The sequence below is a fragment of the Lissotriton vulgaris genome, chromosome 3_1 (assembly GCF_964263255.1).
Source record: "Lissotriton vulgaris chromosome 3_1, aLisVul1.2, whole genome shotgun sequence".
In the NCBI taxonomy this organism is placed as follows: domain Eukaryota; kingdom Metazoa; phylum Chordata; class Amphibia; order Caudata; family Salamandridae; genus Lissotriton; species Lissotriton vulgaris.
In genome coordinates this window covers 1,332,430,621-1,332,450,895 of record NC_141689.1, presented here as the reverse complement: position 1 = coordinate 1,332,450,895, position 20,275 = coordinate 1,332,430,621, and the positions used below count along the sequence as shown (strand labels likewise).

At 42.9% G+C, this 20,275-nt stretch overlaps 1 protein-coding gene across 6 annotated transcripts in view; it reads right to left on the bottom strand.

Annotated features, from left to right (window-relative positions):
- NRG1 (neuregulin 1) overlaps window positions 1–20,275 on the bottom strand; it is a 1,782,260-nt gene that overhangs the window by 1,045,364 nt on the left and 716,621 nt on the right. For 2 of the 6 annotated variants that reach the window (XM_086961806.1, XM_086961807.1), the window contains exon 1: window positions 10,481–11,458. The exons of 2 other annotated variants lie outside the window; for them this stretch is intronic. In XM_086961806.1, coding sequence (XP_086817932.1) covers window positions 10,481–11,120 — 640 coding nt within the window. In that variant the 5' untranslated portion in view covers window positions 11,121–11,458. Of the gene's footprint in view, window positions 1–10,480; window positions 12,212–20,275 lie in introns of those variants that run through there. 2 more of the 6 variants (XM_086961805.1, XM_086961810.1) reach the window with 2 other exon arrangements.

Here is a 20,275-nt window from a genome sequence, read left to right as displayed (position 1 = left end):
CCCACTTCCCTCCTTTCCCTTTCCTTTCTAGGGGCACTTTACTTGCAATAGTGTTTAAATGATGATACTAATTGACCTATGTCCAGTGTGATTAAATAACACTGAGTACAACAAATATCTTTTGTGCTTTCCGAATTTATGTTCTGATCAATGTAAATTACGTGTGTTGTATAATTGTTTTCTGGAACCATTGTTCCCACGTACTGTTCTGCATCCAGGTCCCAGAGACTACATTTCTTTTTACCCTTTTTAGGTAACTACGTGAGATTGGAAGCATGTTAAAAGGGAAAATTGTGATTTGACTTTTGTCTGTTGATACCAGATTGCAGCCAGTCAGGGTCCAGAGGAGATCCCCAAAAACCACGAGAGATTTGAAACGTTTCAACTGATACCCTTGGGGAGTGCCTTTAAACTGCATCATATGGCCAGTGGGCAACCTCAATGACCTTTCACTAAACCCACTATAACTAATCAGCTTTGAAACCCCCAAGAGACATTAGTAAATAGAGGTTCATATTCGAGAGAATGACAGTGATGGTTACCTCTGTTTAATGTTAAAATGTATTGACTGGCATTCTCTTAATGCACTAATATGCTTCTTTAAAGCACATTCACTGTTGGTGTTTCATGCATAATGATCTTGTCTAGGGCTGTGGTGCAAATCATGTATTTTGAGAATGGTCCCTTTTCGTAACATGTTGAAAATCTTTCACATATGTTGAAATGATAATGAAAGATATGTAGTTAAATTAATCGCCCACAATGAATTATTTTTTTGTCCTTGATTCCAAAAAGAAGTGGGTTAAAAATTACAGCTAGATCCGGTTTGTGTTTGGAAGACCTACTAATAATAGCATTTAATTTGCAGGCGTTGGGCACATGTAGTTAAAAGTAAATTAAATATGCCAATTGGGTATAAGTCAATGTTGACATGTTTAGAAATGAGAGCACAAGCTCTTTACCTCTGCTAAACAGTGCTAAAGTTCACAGAGTCCTAAATTCAACAAAAACGAAATTAGCAAAAATGGAACAGTGAAAGCAAACAGTCTGGGATGACCCTGCACAAAAGGGCCAAGTCCAACTATGTTCTAATTTCGGTTTTAGTTCTTATTTTGTTAGGGGAAGATGTGTTCACCTGTAATAGCAGATGTCAAGCTACTTGTGATGCTGTAGGGTAGGAACCGTAATTGGTAAACAAAATTAACTAAAATCAATATGATGGAAATTTCTTCTGTGATAATAACCTATATGATGCAGATAATATGATCAAAACAGCGGTTGCATGACTTTGGTTGAATAAAGCCACTCCCTCAGATGAAAGACATTCAGCTGTCCGAGAAAAACAGCATTTAGCCCATTCAGACAAACCGCACACAACCATATCAGAGAAACCGCATCAAACCCTACCATAAAAACAACATGCAGCTGTCTTGTAGGAAAAAGATTCTGCGCTGTAGTATGTGGTTTAGATGAGGTCTTCTTCAGGTTACATGTGGGCACACTGCACAGCCAGTGGTGTAATGCAAAATGACAGGACCCTCCGCAGAATGTAATGAGGGAACCCGGAGATGGATGTGTCTGGGGGAATATGGCGGCCAGCTAGGTAGCTAGGTCGGGAGCTCCGTGGTGGCTCCAGTAGACAAAAAAAAAAAACACTGGAAGAATGCCCTTTTAATTTTTTTATTTTTCGACATTGAGAATGTCCAATTTAAGTCTATCATTCAGTAAGCAGTCCTAGGCAACTCTAAAAGAAAAAAACCCACCTAAAGCCCTGGTATTCCCAACTCCGAAAACAGAGAAGAAACAGAAGAAACAGCGTACCTGTATGCCGCCATTGAAGATAGCGGGAACAGTCACGGAGCCTCGCCGAGTGGGGGTCGTGAGCTGCCAGCAGACGAGGTCTCGTATTCAGGATCTTGTGCCCTCTGGGGAGCAGAGGATTCCCTTCAGCACACACACGGGGATATTGTGCGTGGCACAGGAGGCTCGTAGAGCTTGCCAGAGAGCCGCACGCAGAATTCCTTTCCCTATTCCGGGGTGAAGGAGGCAGCGTCAGCACAATACCAGTGACTGGAGGCGAGGACTGTCAGACCTGCGGGAGGTACCGAAGCTGTGGTAGTGGTGGGGGTTCAAACTCCTGGAAAAGGGGACCGAGTGAAACGGAGGTGAAAAGTGCAAGGGTGAGTCACGGGGTACTGACGGGGGGTGAGGAGAATTTTTACCAACTGAGGAAAGGGCAAAGTGAGGATAAAACAGAGCATTCAAATACTAACACACTTGATATAGAAACGGAGCGGAAACCAGCAGTGAGACATATGCATAGAGGTGAGTGCTCTCAATGGGTAAATCAGTTTCCTGGGCAAGAGAAAGTAGAACAGCGGATGACAAACTTTAGTGGTACAGACACTACAGAGGAGGTGAGAAAAACTTGAAAATGGGGTGGTAAATGGCGCAGCAAATAAAGAGGATAGAGGGGCTGGAACACTTCCACAACTCGAGGAGACACAAAGCGAGGAAGTGATAAAAAAGAGAGAACAGGAGAGAGGAAGATCAAGCTATTGCCTGAGAAATAGACAATTTCTTAAATCCGCAACTACAGCCTCTACAGATAATAAACAATCTATTGCCCCCCGTAGCACTAAAAGAAAATCTAGGAAGACAATGAAGTCCGATCCAAATAATTTCTATAACAAGAGGAAGACCCCCAAAGAAACAGGGAAGATCGGGAATTCCCTAGACCCTCTACCACGAGTTACTCCATCCCTCAGATCGTTTTTTAAAGTACAGTAGCAAAATAAGTTGACATTAACCGGAGAGGAACAAGCAAAAAAAGTGGTAACATATTCTGCAGCTACTTTAGCGGCCTCTTCACCGGTAAACACAAAAGTGACCTCGCTAGATAATCTGAGACCGACTCAGCCTCTACAATACATTTCACTAATGGAGCCCGCTATAGCAGAAGGAGCAAGTATGGAACTTACTCAAAGCAACGATATGGCTATCACATTGCAGATACAGGAAAATTTAACCACAAAAGAGGTTATCTCCTCACAGTACCAGCATCCAACAAACCAATTAACCCCTCTCTCAAAAGATAATAGTTCCACGGAAGTGCAAGCTCAAACCTCAGCTCAGGTACCTGACTCAACAAACCAATTCTTGGAAAAAATGCTAGAGGAAATGAGGGCTTCATTTGCGGTATCAGAACTGAACCAAGGCAAAATTCGCGAGGTATGTGAAGCCCTAGACACCAAAATGCTTTCTCTAAAAGACCGGGTTACTGAGGTGGAGTCTGCAGTCGAGGGGTTATCCAAAAAGGTGGAAAAAAATGAAAAAGACATAAGAGCGCTTAGAGAGAGCGATAGGACCATGAATGAAAAGTTGGAATCCTTAGAGAATCAGGCAAGGAAAAACAACCTGAGAATATTGAATGTCCCGGAAGGGGAAGAAGGGGCGGATATGAAAAAAATTGTTATTCAATTACTCAATGAACACTTTCCGTGGACGAAGGATATAGGACTGGAGGATGACATTCAGAGAGTGCACCGAGATCCCTTTGGTAAAAAAAAGGAAAGAAAGAATCCTAGAAAAATCTTGCTAAATTTCAAAACATATACAATCAAAGAGAGAATCTTGGGAGAAGCTTTAAAAAATGGGCCCCACTCCAAAGAAAATTGGACATTCAGGTTTCGGTCTGACATCTCCAAAGCTACCCAGGACAGACAATGGGAGCTAGGCCAATATATGCAGGAAATAAAAAGCCTGTGGGCTACAGTACAAATGAAATTTCCCGCAGCCCTCCGAATTATGTGGCGCAATAAAATGCACAATATAAGAGAGCCGGCTGAGGTCGCAAATTTTTTGGAGCAAATGAAGGACCAAGTGAGAATTGAGTCTGGGGCACACTCCTAATTCTTTGATTCTAGAAGGTGAGGAGAGTTTGATTTAAAATAATGACATTAACCAGTGATGATACACAAGCTTAAATAGGAGGGAGTACGAGCACACAGATAGAAGGGCATTACTCTTTAAGAAAGGGGAAACCACGGAGCTCAAAAAGGGGCGAAGATGAGGCCCGAAAGGAAAGAAGGGAGGCTTCCCCAGGGAGGGATATTTTACCACACAAGAAAAATAAAACCAAAAAAAATGCACAAGGGTGGGGAGCAAAGGAGGGAAAAAAATTGAAAAAATATCCTCAAAATGCAAGAAGGAAAATAAAAGGAGATATCATGGCTGGACATACACAACAACTGGCAAACGCGGAAAGATGGCAAATAAAGGAATGAGGAAGAAATGGGGAAAAACAAACATTTTAACTTGGAATGTTAACGGACTTAGACTACCAAGTAGAAGAAGAAGAATCCTGGAATATTTGAGGTTGGCAGATAGTGAGATTATAATTTTAAAGGAAACTCACTTGTTAAAAAAGGAATGGGAAGAAATTATACGAAAATTACACTGGGTGGATAGCTATGTATGTACTGATCAGGAATGTGTAGTAAAGGGAATCGCTATACTCTTTAAGAAATCTGTAAAAGCAAAAATAGAGCAGATAGAGCTGGACAAAAAGGGTAGATGGGCGATCACCAGACTAAGAATTCTTAATAAACCATACACCATAGCAGGCTATTACGGGCCTAATCTAGATGATCCCATCCCATTACAAAACCTGTTTACCCAACTGTTGTCATTCGATGCCCCAGTTATACTAGGAGGGGACTTTAATCTAATTCCTGATCCTAAGTTAGATCGTCGACCCCCAATGAAACAAGTACATTTACCTAAAATGAGGGAGTGGCTGGGAATTTATAAAAGAGACTAGGGGCTGATGGATGTTTGGAGGGAGAAAGGGGATAAAAGATACCCATTCACATTTAAAAATAAAAGGTTAAACATACAATCCAGAATTACCTACTTTTTGATGGATAAAATGCTAGTTGATAAGACACACAAAGTAGAACACTTGCCAGCCTTACTCTCGGACCACTCCGCCGTTCTACTCCGAATTCACCTGGTTGGGGGACAAGTGGCAGGGAGATGGACTGTGGACCACACCACTCTTAATGACTCACAAATCATGGAAACACTTAAAACAGATACGGTCGAGTATTTTGAGAATAATAGAGAGGAAACATCTCTGCAAGTTAGATGGGATGCTTACAAAGCAGTCATAAGTGGGAAAATACTCAGCTTATCGGCACATAAATCAAAAAAATCAAAACAAGAAATAGGAACGTTGGAATCTAACATCCAAAATTTAGAGCAATTAATAGAAGTTGAACTTGACCCCGAAAAAAAACAAGAGTTGGTAGCGGATAAGGAAATTCAAGGGGAAAGGCTAACAGGGGCATCAGAGAACAAAGTAAGAGAGAGATGGGAAGCAAGCAAACTGGCTAATTATGAATATGGGGAGGGGTGCAGCAGACTCCTAGCGTGGAAAACAAAGACCGAAGCCAGCAGGAATAAGATACTTAATATCCTCCCTCAAGATGGATCCAACTCAAGCTCAGAGGAATCGGTAATAAAGAAAGAGTTTACTGACTTTTTCTCTTCATTATACACGGAAGAGATATTTCCCTCAAGTGAGGATCTAAACGAGTACTTGGACAATCTAGAACTTCCTGAGATAACAAATATAGAAAAAGAGAGGTTGAATGCCCCAATTACCATGGAGGAGGTAGTAGAATCATTGAAAGGTTTAAAGAGAGGGAAAGCAGCTGGGCCAGACGCGCTTCCGAATGAGTTTTATATCAAATTATGTGAGGTTCTGGCCTCCCCACTCATGAACCTGCTAAATAAAATCTATATAGAGGGGGAGAAACTTCCTGAATCCTGGAACGATGCAACGATAAGCATCCTGTTAAAACCAGGTAAGAACCCAGCAAAAAGCGAATCTTATCGCCCTATAAGCCTACTTAACTGTGATTATAAGATCTTCACTAATATTTTAGCAAAAAGGCTAGGAAAAATCGCGGGTAACCTGATAAATAAAGATCAGAAAGGGTTCGTAAGAGGCAGGTATCTGCAAGATTTAACACAAGAACTCATTATGTCCATAGATATTGCTACAGGCAAAAATATTCCACTAACCATAATAACCGTAGACGCAGCTAAGGCGTTTGATAGAGTGAATTGGGCATTTTTGAACGCAACTCTAAAAAAATATAATCTGGATAACAATTTTCAGGGAGCGGTTAAAGAATTATATCGAGCCCCAAAAGCAAAGGTCTTAATTAACGGAAACCTCACAGAGAGTATATTAAGAAACAGAGGGACCAGACAGGGATGTCCCTTATGCCCAATTCTATTCAATCTATACATCGAACCCCTGGCAACCAAGCTCAGAACTCACACAGAAATAGTCCTGTTTATATATCATGCATGGGAAAAAAATAGCCCTGTACGCAGATGATCTGATGATTTTTACTAGCAACTATGCGGGTTCTAACAAAGCAATCGAGATATCCTTAAAAGAGTTTGGGACGATATCAGGTTACCAAATAAATATGTCAAAAACAGAGATCATGAGTTAGAATACCCAAGTAAATAGCAGCTTTTCCAGGGAAAAAGGGAAAAAATCAAATATCTGGGAATAGAACTGGTTAAAAATATAGAAAAGGTGCCCAGTACAAATTTGGATAAGACAATAGTGGAGGTTAGAAGACTGTTAAAAACGTGGGGAGGCCTTACCCTGACTTTCCTTGGTAGATCTAATTTGATTAAAATGTCGATCTTACCCAAATTCACATTCCTGTTTAGTGCAATACCCTTAGAATTTAAGAGGGAAACCCTGAAAAAAATACAAGGGGAGATATCGAGTTTTATCTGGGCGGCTAAAAGCACACGAATAGCCTGGGGCAAACTACGAAGATATAAAGCAGAAGGAGGAATTGCTAGTCCTGACGTATTTGAATATTATAGGGCCTTTCAATTCAAGCATATGAGGATCCTGTTAAGCAACTTTGATCTATATCCAGAACATCTTAAAGCAATGACGGAAAACACTGGGCACTTCCTATTTAAATTTGGACATCCAAAGTACTTCAAAAAAATCAAATTGAAGACGTTAAGATCGGCGGCAAAACTTTGGTACCAGATAAAGAGCACTTTGAACATTCAGTATTATAGTAAGTTCACCCCAATTTGGGACTCCCCAGGAACCCCAGAATGCCTCAAGGACAATCTGGCTAAACCTTTGAAAACAGCAGGTTTTCAAGTTTGGGGCCAGCTTATGGTGGAGAATAAGATAATTGACTGGGTAACTATATCAAGAAAAACAAATGCATCTCTTTCAAAATTTAAGTTTTACCAGCTCACGAGTTGGGCAAAAACAATTAAAGAGAAAAATACTGGAAACAAGACAATTGAAACAAACATGATAAAGAATTCTCAGATGAAAAAAGAAATAGCATCATGGTATTGGGTTCTTATTACAGCAGGGGAGGAGAACTTCCTAATTCCAGAGGCGACCTGGGGGAAAGAACTGCCGTCGCTGTATCTCCAAAATATGTGGCAAGTATCTATGGGTAAATGCTGGGCAATTGTGAAATCTGCTGCTTTAAGGAGAAATCACCTCTTTACCATCCACAGAGCCTATTGGACACCAAAGCGGTTATCTAAATTCAGTGGTACAAATATGAAAGTATGTCTCAAATGTGGACTAGCAGGTGCGGACGATGTACATATGTTCCGGCAGTGCCCCCAGATCGATGGCTTCTGGCAGGAAGTGAGTAAAATCATAGAGACAGTATTGAGGAGGCCAATAACTAAGTATGGATCTTGTTATTTTTGGGATCAATAGCCAAGAGGGGTGAATTTTTTAACACTTAAAGAACAGAACCTTCTGTTTATACTGATATTATTAGCTCGTAGGGAATTATGCATCAAGTGGATAAAGCCGGTTGCCCCCACACACTTGGAATGGGTGGCCTCTATAAACAAGATAAATAAATGGGACAGAAAAGGCAAACCCAGCAAGAAATATAACTTTTGGGAGCTTTGGGAAGGATCACAGTATGTAAATTGATAGGTCACTTGGACCATTACACGTTAAGTTCGTACATTTCCAATGATTATGCAATGGCAAAAAAAAGATACACAAACATTGTGCTTGTGTGAGTGGCCAGGGTGGTCAGCTCCCCCAGTTCGATTTTGAAGGTGTTAAGGAGACAAGGGAACTCCACTCTGAAAACCAGAAAGCGTGAATACCCCATTACCCAAGGGTCGTAAAGGAACAGAAATCAGAGAAGTGGGTCCCTGATAACTCCAGTTACACTCTATTGCAGAATGAGGAATAATTAAAAAAAAACATGATGGAACCCGGAGTCTCCCAGATCACACGTATATTGGTCTTGAGCTCAATGAAGGCCCCTCTGAATGTGTGGAGCCCCCTGAAAGTATAGAGGCGGCAGGGTCCTTCGTTTTGCCCCTGTACGCGGCGGCAGGGACCTGCGTTATGACCCTATACGCAGCACCCCTGTTTAGAAACAGTTCTCTGGTTGATAGAGGGTGTGTAGCACTCCTGCATGTGCACAGAGCGCATACGTCTTGTTTGGGAAATCTTTACAGCTCTAATGCGGGCATGGTGTGTAGATCATTTGCAAGCACAGTGTGTAACACTTTAGTAGGGTCAGAGAGCACAACCCTCTCGTGCGTGCAGCACACAGTACTCATCTAGTCATAGTTTTGTAGTTCATAAGTCTTTTGTGTGAGCCCAGCGTACAGACTTCGTCTTTGAACTGACCATGTAACCCTATAGCGGGCTAAACGAAAAGCAATCTTTAGGGCATGGTGCATGATCCTCTTATGTGTCAAGTTCCTTTTTGAGTACACTGTTCTTTTTTTACATCAACAGCACAGTTGCCCACATTTGAGAAAACAATTCCCGGGACTTTTTGTAGCACAGGGCTGCTTCAGATAAAAGTTCTTGTTTGCGTACCTGTGTGTAATAAAGAGGAACAGTTTCTGCAACAATGTTACCCGTGACAGCCTCCAACTTCCCGGGAATGTCCCTGCAAAAACGGGACCGTTGGCAACTATGCAGTTGTGTGAAGTTCTTTGTGTCTGCCAAGTGGGCAGAAAGACCTCTGGGACTGGCTCAGAGTGAAGGACTACCGTGCAGGCATAATACCCACCCACCCACGAGGAATGCACAGTGTGCCACTTGTGGAGGAAGAACACTGTATATTCCTCAGTGGAGGGCACATTCTGTAGTATTATTGTATCATAGGCACAATGTAGATCGCTCGAAGCCATTCTTTGTCCTCTACACACAAACATGAATTTTCCAGATGAACATCGGAGATCTGTACTGTGCTGTTGTTTAAATAATTTGAAATGTTCAAACAGGAGCAGGCATTCAAGGAGCTGAAAACACTATATTGCAAACAATCGTCGTCATTTGAGCACCATGCTTATAGCCTATTTGTGTAGGCCCCATGGGTGACCCATTTGCGCACAGATATAATGTGTCGACCCCTCATGTGTTACACGTCGAGTAGCCTTCTTTAATGTGTATTATTATGCAGCCATCCAGGGGACACAGCATGAACTTGCTTGTCAGCACCACAGACGGCCCACGTGTATAGATAGCCCCTGCGTGGCCCACTTTCATAGACTTACTATGAACGTTTCGTCAGAGCAGTGTAGAGCATTTTTTTATTGGTCTAAGGTGCGAAATCACACTTATACATGGGCCACCCTCGTGAAGGCCGAGTGAACCTCTGGATGGCAAAGACTGTAGCTCCTTTGCATGGAGGCTGCATGCAGTCCATGTGTAAGAACAATGTGCAACGCTCTCATTAGCACATAATACAGCTTGATAACACGAGCAGGTAGCAATCCCAATGTTTAACTGATGCTTGTGCATTCAGCTACTAACAAAGCTTACAAGAACTGCGATTTAACTCTTTACTTAGAGGAAACATTTACCCAGGTTAATTGATAACACGGCATTTTAGAATGGATATCAACTGCTATTTTAATGAGTAAAGTGCTGTCAAGAGGTAATATCGGCTAGAATTGTTATCTCTTGATTTCAGAGATACAAGCGAATGTTTTTGTTTTCGCAGATGTCTTCCAGTCTAAGAGAGCATAATGCGGAAAGTAAAAGGTTGAGCTATTATTTTACTGTTGGGCGTGAGCACAGCAATATCGGAGGGAAGAAATGAAAATAAATGTGCTGTATTCGAATGTGTGGAAATTATAACTGCTTTCACCGCTGGCTGGCTCTAACCGCTTTGAAATGTTGTCGATGTGTGATTAATTGAGTTGCCGGGCTCAGTGCATCATTGCTAGAGATCAATAGAAATGGTTGCAGGTATGCACGTAATATAACAGAAAAAACGGAAATAAGAGAACTGTGTTTATCACAAGCTTTCTCTCACAGAACCATGCAGTCATTAAAAAGAGATTCGCACATTAACGTATGTAATTCTTTAGTAGTACACAAACAGAAGTAATGCCTTTTTTCATGACTTACGGTGTTTACTGGCAGCTTGCAGATTTGTTTCTGTGATCTGGAGGGGAGAGGCTGTCGTGGTCTCAGGAAACTTTGCATCTAGTGTAGGTGGAGGCACCGATGGATCGGCAGAGGGCAGCAGTGTAAAAGTTAAAATATGGCTGTGGCGAGTGGGGAGATGGAAAGCATTTGAGGGTGTCAGGGAGGGTTCTCCATGTTCTGTAACTTGAACACCGGCCTCAGAGCTCGTGACTGGAAAATGACTGCTGGGAACGAAGGAAGGCTCTCCAGCAGATGCTATGTTGAAGTCAGCAAAAATAATGTGGTCTTGGCCTATTCTTCCAGGGTCGAGGTGGGTAGGGGAGTCATATTCAAATATCTTGTCCACAAACACCCATTTGAGACCAGCAATACAAAGGCAAAGACTGACCAGGCAGGCAACGATGGGTACAATGCAGATCTTTTCCGAGTTAAGGCAGTGCCTCACTCTCTCAGCTTCCAGACATACGCAGCAGGAAACAGCAAAGCCTATAATTCCACAGAACCTTCTGTCCTCACCCTGTATCTGCGGTACATCATTCACCACTGGAATTTCCAGACGAGATACATCTAAGCTCAAATGGGAGGAGCGATCAGGTAAAACAGCTCCCTCAGACATCATTGATGAATAAATTCTCTTCTCTTCACCTACAAATTGCCTTGAGTGGGCCACTTGCTTGGTACACTAACAAAAACTAAGAGCCTCCTAAAATGGTGCAACATCTTCCACTCCAACCCTTCAAGAAGTTCAATGCCATAATCAGAGACGGAAAGGCTGGCATACCTCGAGAGTTTAGAAAGGAACAATTTGCTTTACCATCTGGCATCTGAATGCGGGTCTTCATTGTAATTCCATTTCCTTTATTAATGTCTTTCAAGTCATTCAAGCTCATGCAAGGTCAGTGGCGAAAAAGTCCATAAATGAACCAATTATTTTCGATTAGGTGACCCAATAACTAAAGACGAAGTTCTGAATATTTACCTGAAGCATCGGGGATGGATATGCGCTTAGCTGAAGGGAAGTGACAGGCAGAAGCAGCAGCAGCCATAGAAGCAGGAGCAGCCGTGACAGCATCCTCTGCATCCCGTCTTGTTCCGACGTCTGAAAGAAGCTGATTCATTGCAGAGCAGCAGGTGCCTGCATTCCCATCACCGATACAAAAGCTATTATTTCTTAGCAAAGCAGAGAGTACATTTGCTTGGGAGGTCGGTTATCGTCAGTCCTCCATTCATGCGCTTCCGACCTCAGCACCCATTTTCTTGCCGTCTTCCCTTAACCCAAGAATACGGAGTCCCACCCTCTCTTTGTCCCTCCCTTGTTCTCCATCTTCCTTCCCTATCTCTTTCATATACCCCCTTTTTCACAGACTTTAAGTCTCTGCCGTTCTAAGGGCAGCTCTGGCTAAAATCGGTAGCCAGCGGCGCGGGGCGGACAGCCACGTCCTTCTTTATTTCATTTATCAAATTCTACGGGGAAAGGGTACGAAATCAAAAGCAGCTAACCCGGTGAATAGCCCTTCACTCGTCCTCTGCTCTCCCTGCAGCTCTCCTCTCCGGCTGGTGTAAGAAAGACTTCAATCGATGACAGCAGGGTAGCGTCGCGGGGTGAAGGGAAGAGTAGGTGGGAGTCGTGTGCTTCAGTGCAGCCAGTCTGACATGCAATCCCTCCCAGGAGATGCGCCTCTCTGAACAGCAGCCTCTTCCAGCTGATGCCAGGAGATCGGCGCACTGCAACCTCATGCGCTTCACGCACTAGGGAAGCAGTGATGGGAGGGAGGGGGTAGGGAGGGGTTACATACACAGCCACAACAGAGGTCTATGTGTGGATATCTACCTTGTGGGGACCATCCTTTCCCAATTATTTTAAAACATACAAACAGAAAAATATTAAGAAAAAAATCGCCATTGAGGATTCTGCTTCCAAGTAACAAATATATTGTTGTTTAATAGTGCCTCCTTCTGGGGACTTCAACATGTGTTGCCATCCTTGTGAGGACCTATTCCATATTTGTTATTAGTGATCGAATACAGTCAAAGGCGCATGGCTAAATGTTTATTTTATCCGTAACATGCAGAAAAATCTATTAGTGTATAAGGTGCTGCACATATCCTAGGGGTACACAAAAGATGTCTAATGCTAATAATGTGTTAGAAAACACCATATATAATACTTACAGAAATTCAGTTGACACAGCATTTCACACATTTTTCAGTGCTCAAAATTGCAGGTGATATTAGCTAACAGAGACATTAAGGGATGGAATCAAGCAATGTGATCAAGCAGCAATTAGAAAATATCTTCATGGGAATGCCATGAAATCTTAATACCCGAATAGGGATGGTGAGTGATGATGCTTAAGTAGTTCTGATGACTGCATATGGCTCGTGTGTCATGATACCCACAGAAGTGGTGCTTTTTGCGACTGCATTTTGGTTGCAAAACATTCTTACATACCGCTGCAATTCAATATTTAGAAGGGATGCCGTAAACATGCCCCTTCCTAACAATGAATTGCAAATCCTATTTGCGATTCGGTAATAGGTTACCGATTTGCAAATAGGGTGTACATAGGAAAAGCCTTTTTTTCCAGTCACAAACGGCCCGTTTGCTGCGACCTTAAAAAAGGTACATACATGTGGCCCTTAGTGCATTACATCCTGGTTGATTGTACAGTGATGTTCATTGGGTGGCAAATTATTTAATTATTTAACTATGTGTGTGTGTATGTGGGCCTTAAGTTGAATTGGCACCCTTGTCAACCAGCTGATGAGCACACCTTTGTTCTAGTGCTGCCAGGTGAATGTGAGTTCCAAGCAACTTTTGGCAATCAATTTTTCAACACACATGTATTGAGCACAGGGCTAGGTGTATACGCTGGAAAGTTTAATTGTTTAAACAGTTGAAATGTCATCGTGCCTTTTCACTCGGATAGGGGTAAACCAGTAATTTTGTTTAAAAGATGGAAGAACCTTTTTGATTTGTATCTGTTTGTAATTGGAGGTGGGGCGAGTTCACAGCGGCCAGGAAACAAGCAGTGTTGTCAATGCTGAAGGAGATGTTGATGATGTATTTAATGTCAGTTCTTATGTTGGAAAAGCATTTTGAGGCAAGGATCATTGTAGTGTTGGAGCACCATAAATTATTTTCCAGATTACAAGGGAAGAACAAAAGTTGGAATTATGAAGCTTGTTTGCGAACTCTTAGCATGTGCTTGTAAATTTGGCCCTTTGACTGATTCCTTAATTAGGGACCAGTTAGTAAGATGGACAAATAATAAAAAGGGACCAAGAGAAGTTGTTGGGCAAGAACCCAGATTTGAAGGAAACTGTTACCACTGTTGTGTGTATGGAGAGTACCAACATTAGGGTCCGAGAGATGCACGCTGTGCCCTCCACATCCTTGAGTGATGCAAAGGACTCTGCTGTGTGTGAAGTAGTGGGGGCTTTGCGGTTAAAGTCAAGTTGGAAGGTGAGAAATCGAAGAGTGAAGTGAAACAAAATAGTGGTAACAAAGAAGGCACATTTTCCAGAATGAAATGCGATCGTATTGGTAATCCTGGTCATTCGACGAACAGCACGCAATGTTATGCTTGGAATTCGGTGAGCCGCAAGTGTGGCGAGAAGGGTCACTATGCCCAGGCATGCAAGGGAGAGGGGAGTCAATTACAAAGTGTGGTTTAAATCGCAGAGGATGCAAGTAGAATGGTGCTGACCATAAAATCTGATACTAGTGAAGTGGGTGTCGGTCATTTGAAGACTCCAGAATGTCATATCAAATTGGCTGATAAAGATGGGTTGGTATTGGCAAATTCGGGTTCACCTTATACAATGTTAAGCATTGGTAGAGGGAGTTTGGGGGTGAGGAAGTAAGCCTGTTTTCACCAGATATGAATCCTGTGAGTTATGGAGGGTCCAAAATTGATTTGTTGGGTTATTTTGTTAGGAGGATCTCCACTGAAGGCAAAGAAACTGTTGGCAAAGTGTACATTGCAAAACGTGGGGACAATTTGTTGGCGTGGCGACACCAATATGACATGGAAATATGCTGCACATTCAGTTATGTTGGTCTCACCGGAACTGGGGAATGAAGACATTGTCTCAGAATTTCCCAGAGTGCTTAAGGACAAGTTGGGCCTCCTCAAGAACTTCGAACATGAGATTATTCTAAAGGGGAATCCAGTTCCATGTGTTCATAAGTAGAGGAAGGTCCCTAACTGTATGCTTGAACTTTTGAAATTTGAGATTGGCAGGTTGGTCAAAGGTGGAATAATTTAAGAGATTGAATACTCTGAGTGGCTTGCGCCTTGTTTTGGTACCCAAGGATGGTGGGAAACAATTGTCCATGTGTGTGGATCTTCACAATCTTAAACCTATTTAGGTTTAACATCAGCTGCTTTCCAGTATTTCTGGAGCCCAGGTTATGCTGGGGGAGGCTAACGTTTTTAGAGTGGAAGATCTTACATGTACCTATCATCAGGTCAAAAAGTACGATGAGTCTGGGCACCTAACTTCTTTTGTAACGCCTCTGGGGGCTTATCCTTTTGTGTGGATGCCTTCTGGGCTGGCGTCTGCGGCAGCATGCGTCCAGAGGATTATGAAGAAGGTGCTGGAGGGGGTCAACAACATACTTTTCTTCCAGGATATCCTGATATAAGGGAACAATGGTGAGGAGCACAATGGAATCTTATTGGATGTGTTGAGAATGTTGGCTGGAGTGGGTTTGACATGAAAAAAGAATAATGCAAGTTCTGTGTCACTGGGGTTCTTATTTGGGTCACACAATATCGGCAGAGGGATTTAAGCCTAAGGCTGAACTGGCGGATTCCATCATTAGGGCACCAGCACTGTCGGACAAGGATCAAGTGAAATATTTACTTGGTCCGGCTGAGTCTTATTCCAAATTCAAGTCCAATTTCTCTGTGTTGGCTCAGTCTATTAGGATGTTATTGAAAAATGTTGCCAAGTTTGAATGATGTGAGGATTGCGGAAGAGCTTTAGAGTCCATTAAAAGACACATCAGCGTATTGCCTACATTTGGGCATTTTGATGCTAGAAATAGAACCATATTGACCACTGATGCTAGTCTTGAAGGCTTGGGGATGGTGCTCTCGCAGAAAGATGTTTGGGGGATAGAGTGGTGGCATTTGCATCACAAGCACTGAGGGGTGAAGAAGAAAACTGCTCTGTGATAGAGAGGGAGGCCTTGGCGTGTAGGTGGAAATTTAGACACTAGGTTTTATCTGTTGGGAAAACTATTTACTGTTCAGTTTGATCACAGGCCATTGGTTCATAAGTTTTCCAACTGAAAGGATGATGAGCGGACTCCTCACATTAAAAGGTAGATGGAGGGTCTATGTGAGTTTAATTTCCAAGAGGAGTAGATTTTTGGTTCTAAAAGTGTGATTACTGTTTGCTTATCCTGGCTACCAGTGGATGGGGAGTCAGGCAACAAGTTGTTGGAAGTGGAGGTTAACAATTCCCACCCAGTCAGTTTCATTTGTGAGAGTGCACTGCAGGAGAGGGAAAGAGAAGCTGTGAGAGAGAGACAACATTGCAAAAGAGCTCAAGGAGTACATTGTTAAGGGATGGCCATATTATAAGACACTCTCAGAGGATTAGAGGGTATTGCAAAGTGAGAAATTAACTCAGTTGGGTTGGTGGCGAACAGTACAGGAGAAATAGTTTGGTTCCGCCCACGGCGTGGAGAGATAAAATATGAGTCACTTGGGGAGAATCCTCCCTAAATCCAGCATGAGAGAGTGGTATTAGTGGCCTGGTTGAGATGGACAGGTGGAGGGTGTTGTTAAAGTCTGTGATTCATGTGCAAGAAGTGATAAAAGCAACGTTGTCTCCAAGGCTCCTTTATCTCAGGTATAAGTCCCATTGAACCTTGGACAAAAGTGAGTTTGCGTTACTGGCCCATTCCACCTTTTGCCTCACTTAAAACAATATGTGATTCTTATGGTTGATTAGATGTCTATGTGGTTTGTGAAGAAGTGTGTGTGTGTACCATTGACACCAGGGTGGTGATCAACTTCTTTAATGAGGAATTCTTTCGTGAAGGTATTGCACACGAGCTTATAACCGACAGTGGCGTTCAATTAACTCCTCACAAGATTAACATTTTTCAGCACTCTGTCCATCACACATCTAAAGACAGCACTGTATTCTCCACAGGACAATGGTCTCGCGGAGTGAATGAACTGTGTGGTGAAAACCTGGGTGCGGAAAGTGATTTTTAGCATTGGTTCTGAATGAGGTGTGGTTGGTCCATCGGAATACACCTAATTCAGTCACATTAAAATCGCCGTTCTCCTGGATGAGAGGTCCTGTTGGCAATAGAAAGTTGAACCCGGCATGGTTGTAAGGGAAGGGACGAAGGATGAACAGGTGCGAGGTGAGGATTTGAGTGAACTCAAAAGGAGAGGCTGATGGCTAAGGAAAAATATCAGGGGAACTATACGCTTTTGTATGACCTGAGGAACTGCACCAAGGACAAAGTATGGGATGTTGGGGAGAAAGTTCTGGTTAGGAAACCAGGATGTGTGAGGAAAGGAGAATCTAACCAAATGGGCCCTTTCATAATCAAGAAAGTTATGAAAAATGTGGTCAAGTTGAACAATGGAAATGTATGGAGGATGTCCCGCTTGGTGAAGTCACTGATGTGGTCAAGAGCTGGTGCGGACACCACTGATTAGGGTTGTCATCCTGACAATGTAACTGTTGACTCAGCCCCTCGAAGCACTGGTGGAAGGGGGCATGTGAAACCCAAGTGGTGGGATAATTATGTAGTACTGGTGATTACTGACCAATATGTCTAAGACCATCAGTGACATCAGCAACCATTAACCAGTGTGTGAAGATTATCTGCTGTTCTTTTTGGTGAACTCTTATAACTAGCCTCCTTGTTATTTCTCATGTGAGGGTATCTTGACTATAGGATTACTTGTGTTATTCAGTTTTATTTAGCTTAGCTGCTTTTGTTTCCCTTCTGATTTGTTTTAGGTGGGGTATGTGTTGTAATGGCCTTGGAGTGTTGAAGGGTGGTGATTCCAATTATCATAGGTCATCTTAGAATGACCACATGTAAGGGTTCTAAGGCAAGCAGTTGTAGCAGGAGAGTTGGAGGAAAACACTGCCCTCCATGGTTGGTGCCCGATTAGAATAAGGATCTTAATTACACCCAACAGGACTGGTGGATCCTTACTTATTTCAACAATAGTGTATGATTATAAGAATGTTCAAGTCCTCACAGAAATGGAGTATGAAGGTAATCATGTCCGAATCCCTACAAAGATATTCAGTGAGTAAAATGATGTTCATGTCCCCATAGAAAAAGCTTGTGAAGAGGATTGTGTTCGAATCTCCACAGAGAGAGAGTGTTTTGAAGATAATGATGTTCATGTCCAAACAGAGATAGTATATGATTATAGGCAAGTTCAAGCCTCCACATAGAGTGTGCAATACATGACTGGTATAGCCCTCCTGTAGATGGAGTGTGAAGTTAAACTTTTTCAAGTCCCCACAAAGATAGTGGCTTATTACAGTGATGTTCATATCTACACACAGAATCAGCCGAAGAGCCAGGTCTTGAGGTTCTTCCTGAAAGTGTGCAAAGCAGGGGAGCATCTGATGTTGACTGGGAGTTCGTTCCAGGTCTTTGCTGCGACGTATGAGAAGGCTCTACCGCTTGCTCTGGTTCTGCGGGTGTGTGGGGTTTCTGCCAGGGTGAGGTCGGCGGAGCGGTGGTTCCTTCTGGGTACATGGAAGGAGACCTGCTGAGGTATTTAGGTCCGATGTTGTGGAGGGATTTGTAGGCATGCGTGAATAGCTTGAAGGTTACTCTCTTCTCGACGGGGAGCCAATGGAGGTCTCGTAGGTGCTGGGTCATGTGCTCTTGTCGAGGGGTTCCCAGGATGAGTCTGGCTGCGGTGTTCTGGATGGTTTGGAGCTTGTCTAGCAGGGTTCTGTTGATTCCGGTGTAGAAGACGTTGCCTTAGTCCAGTCTGCTGGTTATGAGTGCTTGGGTGACGACCTTTCTGCATTCAGGGGGGATCCACTTTAAGGTCTTGCGCAGGATGCAGAAGGAGTTGAAGCAGGTGGAGGCAACGTTGTTGATCTGGTGGGTCATGGTGAGTGAGGAGTCTAGCATGATGCCGAGGTTTCGGGCGTGGTCCGGTGGAGTGGGTGGGTTTCAGAAGGCGGAAGGCCACCGGGTGTTGTCCCAGGCAGTGGAGGGTCCGAGGACGAGGACCTCTGTCTTCTCCAATTTGAGCTTCAGGCAGCTGTTGTTCATCCAGACTGCGAGGTCGGTCATTCCTTCCTGGAAGCAGAGTATGGTGTCTTTGGGATTCTTTGTGAGGGAGAGGATAAACTGGGTGTCGTCGGCGTAGGGTACTATGCTGAGCCCATACTGTCTGACAATGGCGGCGAGGGGGGCCATGTAGATGCTGAAGAGCGTGGGGCTGAGCAAGGATTTTTGGGGTCAAGTCCCCACAAAGACAGATTGTGATTATAGTGATTTTCAACTGCCAACAGAAGATAATGTGTAATTAATATGATATTTAAATCTCCATAGGGCTAGTGTTCAATTCCTGCCAGAAATATTGTAAGAACACTGTATTAAATTCTTCAAACAGGAAGAATGTGAGGATAAGAATGTTCAAGTCCACACATAAATGTGTGAGTATAGGAATGCAAAAGTCCCCACAGAGATAGTGCGTAAGTATAGCGGTGTTCAAGTTCAAGCGATGTTCAAGTCCCCGCAGAGATAGTGAGTGATTATAATGATGTTCAGGTCCCCACCAAGTGTTTGACCATAAAGCTTTTCAAGTCCCCACCAACAGTGTGTGCAATTATAGTGATGATCAAGTCTCCACAAAGATAGAGATTGGTTATAGTGCTGCTTAAGTACCAACAAAGATAGCGTATGATTAAAGTGATTTCAAGCGACCACAGAGGATAATGTGTGATTAATGTGATTTTTGAGACCCCATAGAGATAGTGTGTGAAAAAATTGTGTTAAACTCTTACCTGAAATGTTGCAAGAACACAATATTCAATTCTCCAAACAGGACGAATGAGAGGATTAGGATGATCGAGTCCACACGTAAATTATGTGTAAATATAGGAATGTTCAAGTCCCCATAGAGATAGTGTGTGACCATAAAGCTATTCAAGTCCCCACCAAGAGTGTGTGCAATTATAGTGATGTTCAAGTCTCCTCAAAGATACAGATTGGTTATAGTGCTGCTTAAGTACCAGCAAAGATAGCGTGTGATTAGTGATTTCGAGCGACCACAGAGGATAATGTATGATTTAAAAAAATATATATGTTTTTACTTTTATTTTCAGATTTTTGCATATTAAAGGAATAGGCTTTACAGTGGTAATTGCAGCAATAAAGGCAACATGTCTCTTACAGATAGGAGCATTGCACATAATTGACAATCATAATCCAATAAGTGTGAAAAAGAGGGAGGTACAATATGACTGGCAAGTAGTGACATACATACATTGCATGAGCAACAATAGTAGCATCAATCATGAGATCTCGCACAGGGCAATCCATTCTGGCATAACAATCAGCAGGGGTGAACGGGGGGCCAATACTCAACCAGAGGTGAGCACTCAACCAATGCCCTCAGGTGAGATGCCGCTAGAAGCCGCCGAATCCTGCTCAGCCCTCTTTCTGTCAACATAGTCCCGATATGGTCCCCAAATATCTACAGGGCAGGAGGCACTGGGTATCAAGGTGGAGTATTCTTCACAGTTAAC